This window comes from Triticum urartu, chromosome 2A (assembly GCF_056163025.1).
Source record: "Triticum urartu cultivar PI428250 chromosome 2A, HENAU_Tu73, whole genome shotgun sequence".
Lineage (NCBI taxonomy): Eukaryota > Viridiplantae > Streptophyta > Magnoliopsida > Poales > Poaceae > Triticum > Triticum urartu.
In genome coordinates, this window is record NC_141874.1 from 768,535,432 (window position 1) to 768,552,803 (window position 17,372).

At 45.9% G+C, this 17,372-nt stretch overlaps 2 protein-coding genes across 3 annotated transcripts; both read left to right on the top strand.

Annotated features, from left to right (window-relative positions):
- The first annotated feature begins 6,186 nt into the window (after positions 1-6,186).
- LOC125540524 (Ribophorin I) lies at positions 6,187-10,280 on the top strand. Its single transcript, XM_048704147.2, has 8 exons — positions 6,187-6,399; positions 6,913-6,957; positions 7,088-7,725; positions 8,626-8,773; positions 8,907-9,086; positions 9,476-9,544; positions 9,703-9,792; positions 9,866-10,280. The coding sequence occupies exons 1-8, from the start codon at positions 6,277-6,279 to the stop codon at positions 10,001-10,003; spliced, it is 1,431 nt and encodes a 476-aa protein (XP_048560104.1). The 5' UTR covers positions 6,187-6,276; the 3' UTR covers positions 10,004-10,280.
- Positions 10,281-11,968: 1,688 nt separating this feature from the next.
- On the top strand, positions 11,969-15,967 carry LOC125528511 (putative inactive histone-lysine N-methyltransferase SUVR1). 2 transcript variants are annotated; one of them, XM_087545641.1, is made up of 8 exons: positions 11,971-12,442; positions 12,547-13,072; positions 13,471-14,429; positions 14,544-14,809; positions 14,946-15,012; positions 15,149-15,199; positions 15,294-15,399; positions 15,502-15,967. In XM_087545641.1, exons 1-8 carry the CDS (start codon positions 12,224-12,226, stop codon positions 15,546-15,548), a joined length of 2,241 nt encoding a protein of 746 aa, XP_087401767.1. In that variant the 5' UTR covers positions 11,971-12,223; the 3' UTR covers positions 15,549-15,967. The 2 variants fall into 2 exon arrangements, 1 of the variants encoding a protein (XP_087401767.1); XR_015617817.1 differs by lacking the exon at positions 14,946-15,012 and having other exon boundaries at positions 11,969-12,442.
- The last annotated feature ends 1,405 nt before the right edge of the window (positions 15,968-17,372 follow it).

The window sequence follows — 17,372 nt, forward strand, 5'->3', positions numbered from 1 at the left end:
TACGTTGTTGGAGTCTATATATAGTATTTGGAGTACGTATTGGACTGTATCTCCGGTGGGGGACTTCAGGACGACTCCAGCCCCCAGAACAGCCAGCATTTTAGAGCCATCAAAGTGCATGATCCAATTGGAGTATGCGCCATACTCTTTAGGGAGTTCGGCTTCTGTCCATTTGGCGATGAAATTGGCCAGGACTTGTGACTTAATGGCTCGCCGTGGTCTATATGTTATGTCGAATGGGAGGAGCTCGATAGCCCATTTGGCAATCTGGCCCGTGGCATCGCGGTTGTTTATTATGTCGTTGAGTGGTACTTTTGAGGCCACCGTGATTGAACACTCTTGAAAGTAGTGTCGTAATTTCCGGGATGCCATAAATACCGCGTATGCTATCTTTTGATAATGTGGGTACCGTGATTTGCATGGAGTGAGGACAGTGGACACATAATAGACCGACTTTTGAAGTGGGAATTTATGTCCGTCTGTCTCTCGTTCGACGACGAGCATTGCGCTTACAACTTGGTGAGTTGCCGCTATATATAACAGCATTGGTTCGCCGACATTTGGCGCGGCCAAGATTGGGTTGGTGGCCAGGATGTCTTTTATTTCTTCCAATCCGGCCGTGGCTGTGTCCGTCCACTCGAAGTGTTCGGTGCGCCGAATAAGGCGATAAAGGGGAGTGCCTTTCCTCCTAATCGGGGAGATAAAGCGGCTTAAGGCCGCCACGCATCCAGTTAACTTCTGGATTTGCTTGAGGTCAGTTGGGATAGCCAACTGCGACAGAGCTCGGATTTTAGCCGGATTTGCTTCAATTCCTCTACTAGAGACGATAAGGCCCAGGAGCTTTCCGGCGGGTACGCCGAAAACGCATTTTTCCGGATTGAGCTTGATGTCGTATGTTCGGAGATTGTCGAACGTGAGCCTCAAGTCGTCTATTAAGGAGTCGAAGTGTCTGGTTTTAACGACCACATCGTCTACGTATGCCTCCACTGTTTTGCCGATCTGCTTTTCCAGACATGTCTGAATCATGCGATGATCCGTTGCGCTGGCCTTTTTGAGCCCGAAGGGCATTGTGTTAAAACAGAAGGGGCCATATGGAGTGATAAATGCCGTTGCGGCTTGATCGGACTCCGCCATCTTAATTTGGTGGTAACCGGAGTATGCGTCGAGGAAGCACAATGAGTCATGTCCTGCGGTAGCATCGATAATTTGATCGATGCGAGGGAGGGGGAAGGGATCCTTTGGGCAAGCCTTATTGAGATCCTTGAAGTCGACGCATAGGCGCCAGGATTTGTCCTTCTTTGGTACCATCACCAGGTTTGCTAGCCAGTCCGGATGCTTTATTTCTCTAATGAATCCGGCCTCCAGTAACTTGGCTAGCTCCTCTCTCATGGCTTGTTGCTTAGGTTCAGAGAAATGCCGGAGAGTCTGCTTGACCGGCTTGAATCCTTTTAGGATGTTAAGGCTATGCTCGGCCAGCCTGCGTGGGATTCCTGGCATATCTGAAGGATGTCAGGCGAATATGTCCCAATTCTCGCGCAGGAACTCCCGTAGTGCGGCGTCTATAGCGGGGTTTAACTGTGCCCCGATGGATGCTGTTTTTGAAGGGTCCGTTGGATGGACTTGGAATTTGACTATTTCATCCGCTGGTTTGAAAGAGGTGGACTTGGATCTTTTGTCTAGTATCACGTCGTCCCTGTCCACTGTGGAGCGCAGCGCGGTTAATTCCTCCGCCATAAGGGCTTCAGATAATGCCTCGAGGGCCAGTGCGGCTGTTTTGTTCTCGGCGCGGAGTGCTATGTCCGGATCACTAGCTAGAGTGATGATCCCATTGGGCCCGAGCATTTTGAGCTTCATGTATCCGTAATGGGGTATGGCTTGGAAGATTGTGAATGCCTCCCGCCCTAGAAGGGCGTGGTATCCGCTACTGAACGGGGCCACTTGGAATGTAATTTCTTCAGACCTGTAATTCTCCGGAGTGCCGAATACCACATCTAGTGTGATTTTCCCAGTGCAACGTGCCTCCCGACTAGGGATGATTCCTCGGAAGGTCGTGCTGCTTTGCTCGATACGCTTTCTGTCTATTTCCATTTTTTGAAGAGTCTCCTCATAAATGAGGTTTAATCCGCTGCCGCTGTCCATGAGCACTTTAGTGAGCCGAAAGTCATCCACAATTGGACTGAGGACCAAGGCGGCTGGTGCTTGGGCTGTTCGGAATTTAGGTTCATCACTGGCATCGAAGGTGATAGCCGTATCGCTCCATGGATTTATTGCTGCCACATGGCAGACTTCGGCAAGGCTGCGGAGTGCTCGCTTATGCCTATTATTTGAGGCGAAGGTCTCGAAGACTGTCAATACTGTATTGTTATCTGATACGTCTCCAACGTATCTATAATTTTTGATTGCTCCATTCTATATTATCTATTGTTTTGGACTATATTGGGCTTTATTTTCCACTTTTATATTATTTTTGGAACTAACCTATTAACCGGAGGTCCAGCCCAGAATTGCTGTTTTTTGCCTATTTCAGTGTTTCGGAGAAACAGAATATCAAACGAAGTCCAAACGGAATAAAACCTTCGGGAACGTGATTTTCTCACCGAACGTGATCCAGGAGACTTGGACCCTACTCCAAGGAGTCAAAGAGGAGGTCACGAGGGTGGGGGCGCGCCCCCTGCCTCGTGGGCCCCTCGGTGCTCCACCGACGTACTCCTTCCTCCTATATATACATACGTACCCCCAAACGATCAGAACAGGAGCCAAAAACCTAATTCCACCGCTGCAACTTCCTGTATCCACGAGATCCCATCTTGGGGCCTGTTCCGGAGCTCCGCCGGAAGAGGGCCGTCATCATGGAGGGCTTCTACATCATCATAGCCCCTCCGATGAAGTGTGAGTAGTTTACTCAGACCTTCAGGTCCATAGTTAGTAGCTAGATGGCTTCTTCTCTCTTTTTGGATCTCAATACAAAGTTCTCCCCCTCTCTTGTGGAGATCTATTCGATGTAATTTTCTTTTTGCGGTGTGTTTGTTGAGACCGATGAATTGTGGGTTTATGATCAAGTCTATCTATGAATAATATTTGAATCTTCTCTGAATTCTTTTATGTATGATTGGTTATCTTTGCAAGTCTCTTCGAAATATCCATTTGGTTTGACCAACTAGATTGGTAGTTCTTGCCATGGGAGAAGTGCTTAGCTTTGGGTTCGATCTTGGGGTGTCCTTTCCCAGTGACAGAAGAGGCAACAAGGCACGTATTGCATCGTTGCCATCGAGGATAACAAGATGGGGTTTATTTCATATTGCATGAATTTATCTCTCTACATCATGTCATCTTGCTTAAGGCGTTACTCTGTTTTTAACTTAATACTCTAGATGCATGCTGGATAGCGGTCGATGAGTGGAGTAAAGTAGTAGATGCAGAATCGTTTCGGTCTACTTGTCACAGACGTGATGCCTATATACATGATCATGCCTAGATATTCTCATAACTATGCTCAATTCTGTCAGTTGCTCAACAGTAATTTGTTCACCCACCGTAGAATACTTATGCTCTTGAGAGAAGCCACTAGTGAAACCTATGGCCCCCGGGTCTATTCTCATCATATCAATCTCCATCACTTTAATCTTGCTTTGCTTTTTACTTTGCTTTTACTTTTTTACTTTGCATCTTTATACCAAAAATACCAAAAATATTATATCTATCAGATCTCACTCTCGTAAGTGACCGTGAAGGGATTGACAACCCCTAATCGTGTTAGTTGCGAGTAGCTATCGTTGTGTGCAGGTACGAGGGACTTGAGCGTGGCCTCCTACTGGATTGATACCTTGGTTCTCAAAAACTGAGGGAAATGCTTACGCTACTCTGCTGCATCATCCCTTCCTCTTCGGGGAAAACCAACGCAAGCTCAAGACGTAGCATTATCCACGGGATGGTGCTCTGAGGTGTTTTGGATGAGGAGATCCTCACCTCTCTTGGCTACCTGTCGGAGTACCCAACATGCTCTAAGGCTGTGTGTTGGTATGGTATCCGTTGTACTATGAATTTTGCAAGGCCCGTTAAGCCATCCCTCCAATATAGTTCCACGCCCTGTAGTGGGCTTTTGCTTCTTTGTAATTGAGTCGAGCGATTTATGAGAGTGCGCCCTTTTAGTTCGGACTGGGGGTTTTGTCAGAGCCGGATTATCCCAAAATTTTGTTTGGGTTTTCCAAGCGCTTTCCATCGCACAGTACTTCCGTACTATGGCCGCCAAGTCAGCGAAGTGTGCTATGTCACGTCGACTTATGGCGTTGAGGATTCCCTTGTCCGTGCAATTGTTGCAAAAGAACGAAATTGCGTCTTCCTCGCGACAGTCCTTGACCTTGTTCATTACAAGGAGGAATCTGGCCCAATAGTGATGTACTGTCTCTTGGGGCTCTTGCCTAATGTGGGAAATATCGTTTGTATCTGGGTGGGTGGGTGGATTTAAGTCCAGACCTTGACCCAATCTGAGACCCCGGGGCGGGGGAGTTTCCGATCTTGGAAGTTCGGGCTCTGGGATGTTGCCCCGCAGGTTCGGCATGCATCCTGATTCTAGGTTCAGTGTTAGGATGATGTCCTCCCGTGGGCGGGTATCTGGCTCGGAGAGCTCGGGAATCCGGACATAGTTCGTCCTCAAGATAGAGGGAGAATCGCCGCATTGCTCCCCCACCACCGCTATCTGATGGGTGACAGGCGGAGAGTTAATCTCCCTTTTGTCGGGTTTAAGCCCAATCCAATCATAGTCTGTAGCGACTCCCAGAGCGGCGATGCGGTCCAAGAGCTCGTTCAAAGAGGAGAGCTCCATTGGATCCATCTGCTCGGTGAATTTCGAGCCGATGTGGAGGCTATTTTCGATGACCTGAGAAGTCATCGTCGGCGCAGCGGCCGAGCGGGCGGTCATGACGAAGCCGCCTAGTCGAAGAGTTTGGCCTACAGCCAGGGCTCCCCCAGAGGTGATGTTGTCCTTGACAACGAGACGAGCCATCCCTCCTTATGATGACGACACAGTGGAACTCTCAATGAAAGCACCAATGTCGGTGTCAAAACCGGCAGATCTCGGGTAGGGGGTCCCGAACTATGCGTCTAAGGCGGATGGTAACAGGAGGCAGGGGACACGATGTTTACCCAGGTTCGGGCCCTCTTGATGGAGGTAATACCCTACGTCCTGCTTGATTGTTCTTGATGATATGAGTATTACAAGAGTTGATCTACCACGAGATCGTAGAGGCTAAACCCTAGAAGCTAGCCTATGGTATGATTGTTGTTGTCCTACGGACTAAACCCTTTGGTTTATATAGACACCGGAGGGGGCTAGGGTTACACAAAGTCGGTTACAAGGGAGGAGATCTACATATCCGTATTGCCAACCTTGCCTTCCACGCCAAGGAGAGTCCCATCTGGACACAGGACGAAGTCTTCAATCTTGCATCTTCATAGCCCAAATCTGGCCAAAGGATATAGTCCAGCTGTTCGGAGACCCCCTAATCCAGGACTCCCTCACTTCCCCTCCTTTAACTCGGGGTTGATCTAACACCAGCGTTTCCTGCATTGCTTTGCAGCGCGCTGCAGTCTGGTTACTTTGTGAGCTTGGACCCAAGCAACATTCCGTCCCGGGAACGCCTCCACGAAGGTGCGCAGAGCAGAGTCCTCCTCTTTCAACCCATGGTGTCACTGCAGCATTGACCAGTGCACCATCAAAACAATAGTTAGAAAAAAAACATAAGAAGAAGATAATGAGAATAAAATAAGAAACGGTTTGGTCTCGTGCAATATCAGAATTTGTTTATCAAATTGTGAATTTGAATTTCCCCTATCGAGTCAGATGTTAGATACTACAATTTAACATCTTCCCTTCCCTTTTTTTGCGAGAAGCATTGTGTATACCCTTGTAGTTTCTAGGCTTGGGTTTATAAATACATGTTGGGTTTTGTCAAGTTTGATTTAGAGTAGTAGGTGTGGCTAGCAACATGAGAATTGATGAAATTGAGCTACTTTGATTTAGAAAAAGAGAAGATATAAAACCTGATATAATAATTTGGAAAAAGGAAAAAATGTTTTTTTGTTCAGAAAAAAAGGGAAAAAGAAAAGGTAAATGTGGGCCATTGGATGAGCGATGGATGGCTGAGAGAGACCATCGGTCTAGTACAGTAGTACTCCTGACTCATGGGTCCAAGTCCAACCAAGCCAAGCCAAGGAAGACAAGAGATCAGATCTCATCTCCTCAGTCTCCTCTGCTCTCCTCTCTTGAGGTCGCCGGCGATGGCGATGGCGCCGTCCGTCCGCGCCACCGTCCTGCTCCTCCTCGTCCTCCTCCTCGCCGCCTCTTCTGAGGCGGCACAAGCGGCGGAGGACGGCATCCGGGTCCTCTCCGCCGAGAAAAGGGTACGTACAAATCTGAATCTGAATCGGAATCCTAATCCCCATCCCCATCCCCATCCCCATCCCCCGTAGCAGTAGCAGTAGTAGCAGTCAGCCAGATTACTACTGTACGTACTTTGCCTGGCTGCCTGGCCAACAAGAAAGTTTAGTTAGTAACTCGATTCGAATCTGCCCTGCTTGCTGCTGCTAATTTTTACTAGGATAGGATAGGTTAGGATTGGACTAGTAGTTCATATACATGTGTCTCTGCAGGCAGGCAGGCAGGCAGGCAGTCTGATTATATACAGATTGATAGATAGATCCATCCATCTTGGATAAATTTGAGCTGATTTATGATGATGATGCCTTCCTTCCATCCTTCCTTTATTGGATTGGATTGGATTGGGTTGGATTGGGGCTAGGCTAGAAACAAAGGGATTCCATTCATTTTCTTTCTTTCTTTCTTTCTTTCTTTCTTTCATGATAATTTGGTCGCAACAGCAACACTAACCACGACTGCTCATGCCTTGCCTGCAGATCGACCTCACCGGCCCCATCGTCAAGGTCTTCCTCACCCTCAAGGTTGGTTTCCACTTGACCCCCTTCCCACTCACCTGCCTCCCTCATTACATCCATCCATCCCGCTCTCACCAACTGCTACCTTCCTTACTACTCTCTCTCTCACACACACACTTTAACCTCCTACTGCCAGGTCCAGAACGCCGCCACCGGCGCCGACGCCTCACACGTCCTCATCGCCTTCACGCCTGCCGAGGCCGACCACCTCGCCATCGTCAAGGCCACAAGGGCCGAGGGCAAGCGCAAGAAGAAGACCTACGTGCCCCTCCCAGTACAACCCACCGACCCCGCCGCCGCTGCCCCCGACGGCGCCCGCCTCTACTCCATCTCCCTTCCCAGCCCACTAAAACCTGCCGAGACAACCACGGTGGAGGTCTTCTACGTGCTCACACACTCCCTTGAGCCTTTCCCTGCCGAGATCACCCAGTCCGAGTCCCAGCTCGTCTACTACCGCGACAGCGCCGTCCTCCTCTCACCGTACCATGTCCAGGAGCAGGGCACCTATGTCAAGACGCCCAGCACCAGGGTCGAGTCCTTCACCAGGGTCGACCCCACCAGCCGCTCGGGTCCTGATGTGAAATACGGCGCGTACAGCAACCAGCTCCCATATGCCTACTCGCCCATCATTCTGCATTATGAGAACAACCATGCGTTTGCTGTCGTCGAGGAGCTCGTGCGCAAGGTGGAGATCTCTCACTGGGGGAACGTCCAGGTCACCGAGCACTACAAGTTGAAGCATGGCGGTGCCAAGCACAAAGGAGTCTTTTCAAGGTTTGCTGCAACCCCTGTCTGATGCCTTTTATCCCTTCACAATATCATCTGCTTATTTAAAAAATTGTTTTGACATTCAGGAAATGGGAACTGTATTAGTATTTTCATTACATGCATGCCGCTGTCTATCGTGCCAATAACATTGATTATACACGATTGCCGAAATGACTCCAGCAAACTCTAGAGTATTTACCTGAACACTTGATTAAAAGTGGCAACTGGAATACTTCAGACTCTATGATTGCCATCCTCAGTTACAAATTATCTCTGTTATTTGTCAACTTCTTGCAACAGTATAGGTCTGGTAGCTGTGAGATGAATAATGTATAACCTACTATCTTCCTGTACTGCTCTACTTTTAGCTAGGTGATGTATGCCATGTTGAAATCAAACAGCACTAGGCAAATACAGTATACGTGAACTACCACTCTAACAGTATGCCTTATGGATTTCAAATCTGGATGATTTCTTCCAAGCTGTATTAACAAATCGATCATTCTGTGTCTTTGTGTTGGTCAATAAGTCCAAATCTTTCTAGTAACTCGTTTTGACGTTTGTTGCCAGGCTCGAGTTCCCGTCTAGGCAGTCTATTAGTGGAATACATTGATTTTTGAATCTACGATTGCCATGATCAATTACAGATTATCTCTCTGATTATTCGTCAACTTCTTTCAATAGTATAGGTCCGGTAGCAGAGAAATAAAGTGTATGCATTCCACTGTCTCCCATTATACAGCTTTACTTTTGGCTATGTGGTTTATGCCAGACAAATACATGAACTGACAGCATGCATTTATACACTAGGAATCAGTATCTTAACAAATCAATCATTCTGTTTCTTGTGTTGGTTAATCAAGTCCAATGCTTTTGTGACAACTCATTTATACCTCTTGTTGCTAGGCTTGAGTACCAGGCTAGGCAATCTATCAGTGGAGCGTCATCATTTAAGAATCTTCTTGCAAGGTTGCCTCCACGAGTTCATTCAGTCTACTATCGTGATGAGATTGGTAACATCTCCTCATCCCATCTGCGCAGTGATTCATACAAGGTATTGGATGTTTCTCCACAGATGCGAGCTTTAATAATTCCATTCCATATGCTAGTGTTAGTTGCAAATAAGATACCTGCTGGTTTCATTGTTGATTTTGAACTAACATTGGCACATGGTTTTATTACTTCAGTCAGAACTAGAAATTGAACCAAGATATCCGCTGTTTGGTGGGTGGCACTGCACCTTCACCATCGGCTATGGTATGCCACTCCAAGATTTCCTGTTTGAATCGGCTGATGGTCGACGCTTAGCAAACCTTACATTTGGATGCCCTCTTCTGAATACTGTGGTTGATAATCTTACCATCAAGGTACGGCAGGACAAAGCTCAATTCTGATGAAACATATTTCTCATTACTGGTAAAGTAGAATGCTATTCTAGTAGTATCCTGTAGCAGCAGCGCCTGTACTGTTGCAGCTCTGCTCTTAGAATGTGTACATAAGCAAGAGGCAAGCCTGTACAGTCGTAGTAATTCTCATATTCTGTATGATCATTTTTCAGAGCTGACTATTCATGTTCCTTACAATCTCGGCTCTTTTAGAACTTGTCATTACCTGCAAATACTAAAAAAAACAAAAAGAAAATATATTCTTGAGAATCAACTGGATAGAAGATTGTAGGGATGATACGGATGTAGTTGTAGCTCCTTTTTATTTACACATCTGGCAGCCTCATTTATTAGTCCGTGTTATGTCACAGGTTGTGCTTCCCGAGGGATCGAAAAGCCCGCAAGCTGTTGTTCCTTTTGAGACTGAGCAACATCTTGAGGTAATCATCCCATGTTTCCATCAACTACCTCAAAAAGAAAGAAATTTGCTCATACTGCGTAAATAAGCTAGCTCAAAGTAAATTTGTTTCTGGTTTGATGATATCGTTTTCCCTTTCTCGAGTCTTAGTTGTGATGATGACATATGGCACTGATGCAGACTAGCTATTCATACCTCGATGTTGTTGGGAGGACGACAGTGGTGATAAAGAAGAAAAACGTAGTAGGAGAGCACAATGTTCCATTCCAGGTATTTTGGAGCCGTGTTTCTTGTTTTAGGTTTTGTCGCTCCAGTATCTTACCATTGTGTGAACTGCATGCAGGTGTACTATGAGTTCAGCCCCATCTTCATGCTGGCGGAGCCGCTGATGCTGGTAACCGCAGTGCTGCTCTTCTTCGCCGCGTGCATTGTCTATCTTCACACGGATCTTTCCATCGCGAAATCACAGGCCTCCTCCTGAAGGAGTAACTGCAAACTAGTCATTGTCATTCATGAAGGAATTGATGGTGGTGGTGAAACATTTAGCTTTGGGGAGTTTTGTAGAAGAAGCAAGCATGATGATGATTGATTGCTGTAGGAACTTTGGGGACAACAGAAGAGCATGTTATAAAAAAAATACTGGATTAGTAGTATACTGCACTTTGATTTTGTTTTCCTGTGCAAGAAAAATCTCAATTGGATTGGATGTTGACCGACAACTTGGTTAGTCTGATCAAGATACGTTTCCGTTGATTCAACTTTCCACTTAGTTGAGATTTTTTCCACTCTTTAGTAACTAGTTGTGGCATATATAGCAAAAACAAGATATAAACTTTCTGCTTCAAACATATTTCAGGATGCAGGCCCAAAAGAAATTAAAACAATTTCAGAATTCTTTGGTCGCAACCAATTTATTTTAAAAAAATTAAAATTCATAAATTTAGGTTTTAAAAAATTCTGAAATAAATTACACATGTATGCAAGGATGTAAAGTGTATGTGTGAAAATTTTCAGGATGAAATACCTTGAATTGCGAGCTGCACAAAAAAAATACAAAATCATGGACTTTAAGATGAACAGTACATATGCTAAAAAGCCCTAGATTTGTCTTTTTTGTGTAGCTCACATTTTATTGTATTTCGACCTAAAAATGTGCACACATGTATATTATGTATCTAGCTATATGTGTATTTTATTTTCAGAATTTTTTGAAACTGGAAAGTTTGAAATTTGAAGTTTTTAAATAAAGACTTTCATGAAGCTCGGTCTCCGTTTGGCATTTTCGTCGACGCACACAATACAAAATGTCACACCACCCAACAAAGCGGACCACAAAAGGGGAGCAAAACGCAAATCCTCCCATAGTGTGTTGGCTTGCATGTGCTGAGTAAACGACATAATGGCATGCCTTGAGTAAATGACATAATGTAGTATTTGATCTCCCAGCTACACACCTCCCAACTTAAATAGGTGCCTGCGAATCAATTTGTGGTTGAGTTGGTTAGGTGAACAGTGGTATCCCCAACCCATCATGGTTCAAATCCTGGTGCTCGCATTATTTCTGAATTTATTTCAGAATTTTCGGCGATACGCTTTTAGTGGGAGGAGACGTTCCCGTCGACGACGAGGCGCCTACGGTGACTTCGTAAATCTCAAGATGATATGCCGGCTCAGTCTCTCAGAGGTGCTCATAGAGGTAGGGTGTGCGTGTGTGCGTTCATATGGGTGAGTGTATGCGCGTGTATATGAGCGCTTGTGTCTGTACTGATGCTTAAAAAAAAACTTAGATAGGTGCCACTATACCCGGCCACCGTTACTAACGCGTATTTGGGAAGATTGACTATATTTTTTAACATATATCAGGTGCTGAGTAAACGACTCATATAGGTGCCACTATACCTCCCAACTTAGATCTCCCCGCCTTAGTAAGTAGCTCATTTACATTTATTTTTTGTAATGAATAAGCTGCAGGAATTGGGTCCGATCCATCCATAATAAAAGGAAGGGCGCCGGCCGCTTGGACTGTGAATCATTGACTGACTGCAAAGAAGGGGACGACTTTGTGTTTTTCTTGATCTCCTTGTTATCGAGGTAGGTAAATTATTTATTTGGCTTGGTATAGGCGTTGTACCGCTATATGAGTCGATTGCATTGCAACGCTGCACGAATAGTGGCGCCTAGTCCTAGGGGAGTATACATTTTGGAGTAGGGTGTGCTAACCTTCATCTATCTATGGGAGAATATATGTCTCATTTGTGAGAAATCAGAAATTGCAAGTGTTCTTTTTGTTAAGATAGAGAAATTGTAAGTGTTTTTTGTTTGAGAGAGAGAAATTGCAAGTGTTGGGAGGGTTGGTAGGTAGTCAAGTCAAGGTGTGAGGGAGGGAGGGAGTCCTCTCCACGGACACCACCTCCTTCCGCACCTAAAAAACCTTTCTTTCTTTCTTTCTCTCCGTCGTGAGGCAGGCAAGAAAGGAAGGGAGGGGAGGGGAGGGGAGAGCCCAAAAACCCCAGTCAGTCAGTCAGTCCGTCCCAAATCCCCAATCCCCAATCCCCAATCTCTCTCTCGCTCTCCCAAACCAAACCCTAGCCTAGCCTAGCCTAGCCTAGGTTGCAACAATGGCGCCGTGAATCCAATCCAATCGAATCGAATCGAATCGTGCCGGACGGACGGAGGGAGGAAGAAGAAGCGAAGAAGAGAGATGGTGGGGCGCAACGAGGAGAAGGCGCGGCAGGCGCTGGCCGCCATGAAGAAGCTGGGGTTCGGCCGGAAGCAGGCCACCCCCGTGCTCAAGCGCCTCTTCAGGCTCTTCGACAGGCAGTGGGAACCCATCGAGGAGGACTCGTACCGCGCTCTCGCCGAAGCCATCCTCGACGACCAACTCCTTCAACTTCATCCCCAATCCCAATCCCAACCACAGGTCCATCCATCTCCTTCTTCTTCTTCTTCCTTTCCCCTTTCCTTTCCTTCCGTCGGTCCGGAACTCATGATAAGAAAGATTGTTTTTTTTCTTTTCTTTTCCAGCCCAACGGCGGCGGCAATGAGGCGCCGGGGCAGGAGGAGGAGGAGCTGGATACCGAGGAGCCGGAAATCTCCACCCCCGACCGCCCTTCCACAACCCCTCCTTTCAGAGCCACACCACAGCAAAGCTCCACCTCTTTCAGAGCCCCTGCTCCTCCATCCGGATCCACCTCTTTCAGAGCCACAGCCACAGCCACAGCAGGAGGCATAGTGGAAAGGGGGGTTCTCAACAATGCCGCACACGCCACACCCTCAGCAACCGCACTGCTCACCAAGCACAAGCACAAGCTCATGATGGATGCAGAGTTTCAGCAGCCTGCCTTCTTGTTTCTCAAACACCCCAAGCCCGAACCCCCTGAACCTCAACCTCAACCCGTCGACATGGACGCGTCCGGCTGTCGGGACGTGCAGCCTGGCTTGATTCTCCGCTCCCGCAACCGCAACCGAAACCGCAATCTTAACCTTGCTTCCTCCTCGTCCGAGTTCAATGCGTTGCCTCCGCCTGACCGAAATCCTCACCACATTTCAGGTTCCAACTCTTCCAGCTCATCCATCGTTTTGCCCCTGTATAAATTTACTAAATTATAGGCCCTGCCGACCAACATGAGGTTGAGCAGATTGATTGACATCTTTTATTGGTGGTATATATATATATATATATATATATATATATATATATATATGACAGCATGAAACTGAGATTGATTGGTTCAGTTTTGTGTATGTATTCTTCACCCACCTGGCCTTTTATCTTCACACACACAAATTGCTCTTCAACATTTGCTTGCTTGATAAAATTTCTGGTATATATGCATGAACCTTTCTTTGCTTGGTTGGTGGAAGAACCTCTTGTTACACAACGTGTTTTCTTTTCTTGAGCAATGATGGTCTTATTCTGATTCTTCATCTCTTTTGGACTTGACACAGGTAGTGATAAAAACAGGGCAATTCAACATCACAGCAGAAATACAGAGATGCCTGCTGTATCTGTGGAGCCAACAAGCAGCAGCACACTCATCAATGGAACAGGGTCTCAAGTGCAGGAGATTGATGTGGCGTCATCCCCTGGGGGCGAGGTTAAGCTGTCTCTCAAGTGCAGCGCAGACCCATCAAAGCTCAACATGCCTCATCTGGAAGCAGTATACAAGATGGTTGAGGACAAATACCTCTCCTCCGACAAGCTTCTTCCTCCCGATTTCTCCATTCCTGGCCTCATGGCCGAGATATGCCAGAGCGTTGTGCAGCTGGGCACTCAAACTCAACATACCATGACGGAGCATATTACACAATCACATACTGTTGGTAACGGCAGCACGTCTAAATGCGTGGAGGGTGGTTCAGCGAGTTCAACTCCTGCCCCGCAACCGCATTTGGCACTTTCAAGGACTACCCATGATGTACATGACATATCCAAGGGACAAGAAAATGTCAAGATACCGATAGCAAATGAATCTGGCAGAGGAAAATGCCCACCATCGTTTTCTTACATACCAGGCAACGAGGTATTCCAAAATGGTATTGTGAACATCTCCCTTGCACAGATTGGTGCTCAAGACTCTTGTGCTGATTGCTTTGGCGACTGCTTGTCGGCGCCTGTACCATGCGCTTGCGCAAGAGTCACCGGGGGTGAATATGCATACACACCGGGCGGTTTGGTAAAGCCAGAATTCATTGACAAGTGCGTCTCCATGAACCGGATTCCTGAAGTACATCACAAGGTCTTTTGCAAGACGTGCCCGCTCGAGAGGTCCAGAGATAAAGCCTCACCAGAGCCTTGCAGGGGCCACCTTGTTCGGAGATTCATCAAGGAGTGCTGGAGCAAATGCGGGTGCAGCATGCGGTGCGGCAACCGTGTGGTCCAACGCGGCATAAGATGCAACCTCCAGGTAACAATATTTGGTGAACACAGAACTTTAATGGCCCATCTCCTCCTTTATTTGCCGTGTGCAGCATGCTGATCATTATACTGATGCCGGATGGCTTTGTTTTTTATCATGTAGGTGTTCTCCACGGGAAATGGGAGGGGTTGGGGGCTGCACACGCAGAATGCATTGCCAAAAGGAGCTTTCGTGTGCGAATATGCGGGGGAAATACTAACATGCGCAGAAGTACATGGGCGGGCGGTCGAGAACATGAAGAATAATAGATATACGCATACGGTAGTCTTGGATGCTGGCTGGTCTTCGGGAGGGTCACTCAAGGACGAAGATGCATTGTGCCTAGATGGAACCTTTTATGGGAATGTTGGCAGATTCATCAACCACAGGTGTGCTCTTCTCTTCTCTTCTCTTTAAGCTCTTTTCTTGAATGACACAGCCAAATAAATTAAAATGAAGAGGCTTAACTAACTACATCTTGTCTTCCCTAATATATATATATGTATATCCCAAATGATGATGTAGATGCCGTGATGCAAATCTGGCCATGGTTCCTGTTCAAGTGGAGACTCCTGATCGCCACTATTACCATGTGAGCTACTAACTAATAATAACTAGTCTTAACAAGCAAGTTGACTCTGAAAGTAGCATAAGCATAAGATAGACACAGGAAGCTGATGATGCTATTTGTTTTTGATGACGATGATGGTGATGATTACGGAAAACAGGTTGCATTCTTCACGAGCAGGAAGGTGGAGGCCCTTGAGGAACTGACATGGGTATGTTTGTTCTTGTTAATACTTACTACTAATGAAGGAAAGGAAAGCGAAGCATGTACTATGGGATGTTTGTTGCTCATTGGTTTGGTTGCAGGACTATGGGATTGATTTTGACGAGGAGTTGGGGCCGGTGAAGGTGTTTGAGTGCCTGTGTGGAAGCAAGTACTGCCGAGGAAGTCGTCGGCATCGTCAGCGCCTGAGTATGTTTGTTTGTGTCCTCTCCTTCCTTCCTTCCTTCCTTACTTAATGGCTAGGCTAGGAATGATAGTAATAGTTGGGTGGCTTGTGTGTTGGTTTTGCAGGGAATGGGAATGGGAATGGCAAGAAGAGAAGCAGAATTGAAGGTTAACTCATTCACCTGGCAAGTAGTGGTGCTAGTAGTAGTAGTAGTAGGCAGAATTGAAGAGCTGGCTGATTTGTTACTTAGTGGTGGAATGGAACAGAAGAATGTATCTTGTCTCTTCCCTTGTTGGTTGGACAAGAAAGAAAGAAAGGCTGTTTCTGATGCTGATGCTCATCTAAAATGCTCTGCTCTGCTCTGTGTAATGAAATGAAGCAAGCAGGGGAGTAAAACAGTGGAGTATCCATCCATGAGAAGATGAATGAGGTGTAGTGACCTTGAGGCAAGAGAGTTATTATTCAGTGACCTTGAGGCAAAAGAGATGAATGATTGCTTCCTTGCAAGGTTAGGAGTAGAAATTAGTAGTAGTATGTATTTCCCATCATCATCAAACTGGTAAGACTGTTTGATTCATGGGATGGGCCTCATCTTTTCTCTCCTGCATCTGCATCTGCATCTGGGAAGGTTAGGAGGATATTATTATTGTTCAGTAATAATAATAATAATATCCTCCTAACCTTTTTTAAAACGGACATCATTCAATTTTATTAGTTTTTCTTTTCGGTGAAAAACAAATGGATACTAGTTAAGGAAAAAAGACTTGTCCAAATAATTAGCGAAAACCTTTCAAGCCTCAAACCTACCAACAACTTGGTTAGGAGATGAAAAAAAATGAAGTTACCACAACTAGGATAGGACAATCGTTGGTTCTTCCCTTTTATTTTATTTAGATTAGAAAGAAAGAAGAAAAGCGCCATGTATTTTCATCCTGATTGTAAAACAAGGAAGGAAAGTATTTTCATCCTGATTGTCGTATGTATGTATGTATGTATGTATGTATGTATGTATGTATGTATATATGTATGTTGTTGTTTATGTTGTGAGATAATAACAATAACAATGCAAGTTGGTCGTAACTTGATATGAGCGCTTGTGTCTGTACTGATGTTAAAAATAAAATAACAAGAGTTTTCACCTCGGACATGAAAACAACATTGTTGTTAAAGATGGATGGATGATTCGGCAGCCTTTTCTCACATACATACGCGAATTGCAACCATCGTGTCGTGACCATGAGGAGCGGCGGATCCTCCTCTGAGTGAGCTTGCTTGTGTCGTGACCATGAGGAGCGGCGGGTCCTCCTCTGAGTGAGCTTGCTTTCCTTTTGGTTGGCATCGACAAGGTCAAGTAGTTTGATTGATGTAATTCCCTTTTTATTATGTTTTGAGGTGATTTCTTTATACTCCTACTTGTGATGAACTTTTTTTATATATAATACTTATAATGCTAGTAGATCAGATTTTTTCTTTTTTAAAAGGAAAAAAAGAAAAGAAAAAGGGAAATATTTGGAAACGCGTGGGTGGGTGGGCTCTGGTCTGGTCTGATCTGGTGAGTTGACCTGACCTCGGCCTCCTCCTCCTCCTCCTCTGCTTTCTTTCTTCCGTCGTCGTCGTCGTCTTCGTCTTGAAGCAGAGCAAATCAGATCAGATCAGATCAGAGAGAGAGAGAGAGAGAGCAAGCAAGAAAGCTGTTGGTCAAAAAGGCAAGGGAAGATCGGATCCAGTCCCTTGTTTCTTTCTTTCTTTCTTTCATTTCCAACCAACAAGGGAAGATGGGATCGGTTCAGTTCGAATCAGATCAGATCAGATTAGATTGGATTGGATTACTAGTTTGTTTGTTGCCTAGCTATTGATTCATTCCCATTCAGATTCAGATTCGCCCTTCCCTTGTTGTTGATGCATTGGATTTGGATTTGGATGGACTCCCCTTCCCATTCCGATTCCAACCCCAACTGCGACTCCAACTCCAACTCCAACTCCAACTCCAATCCGC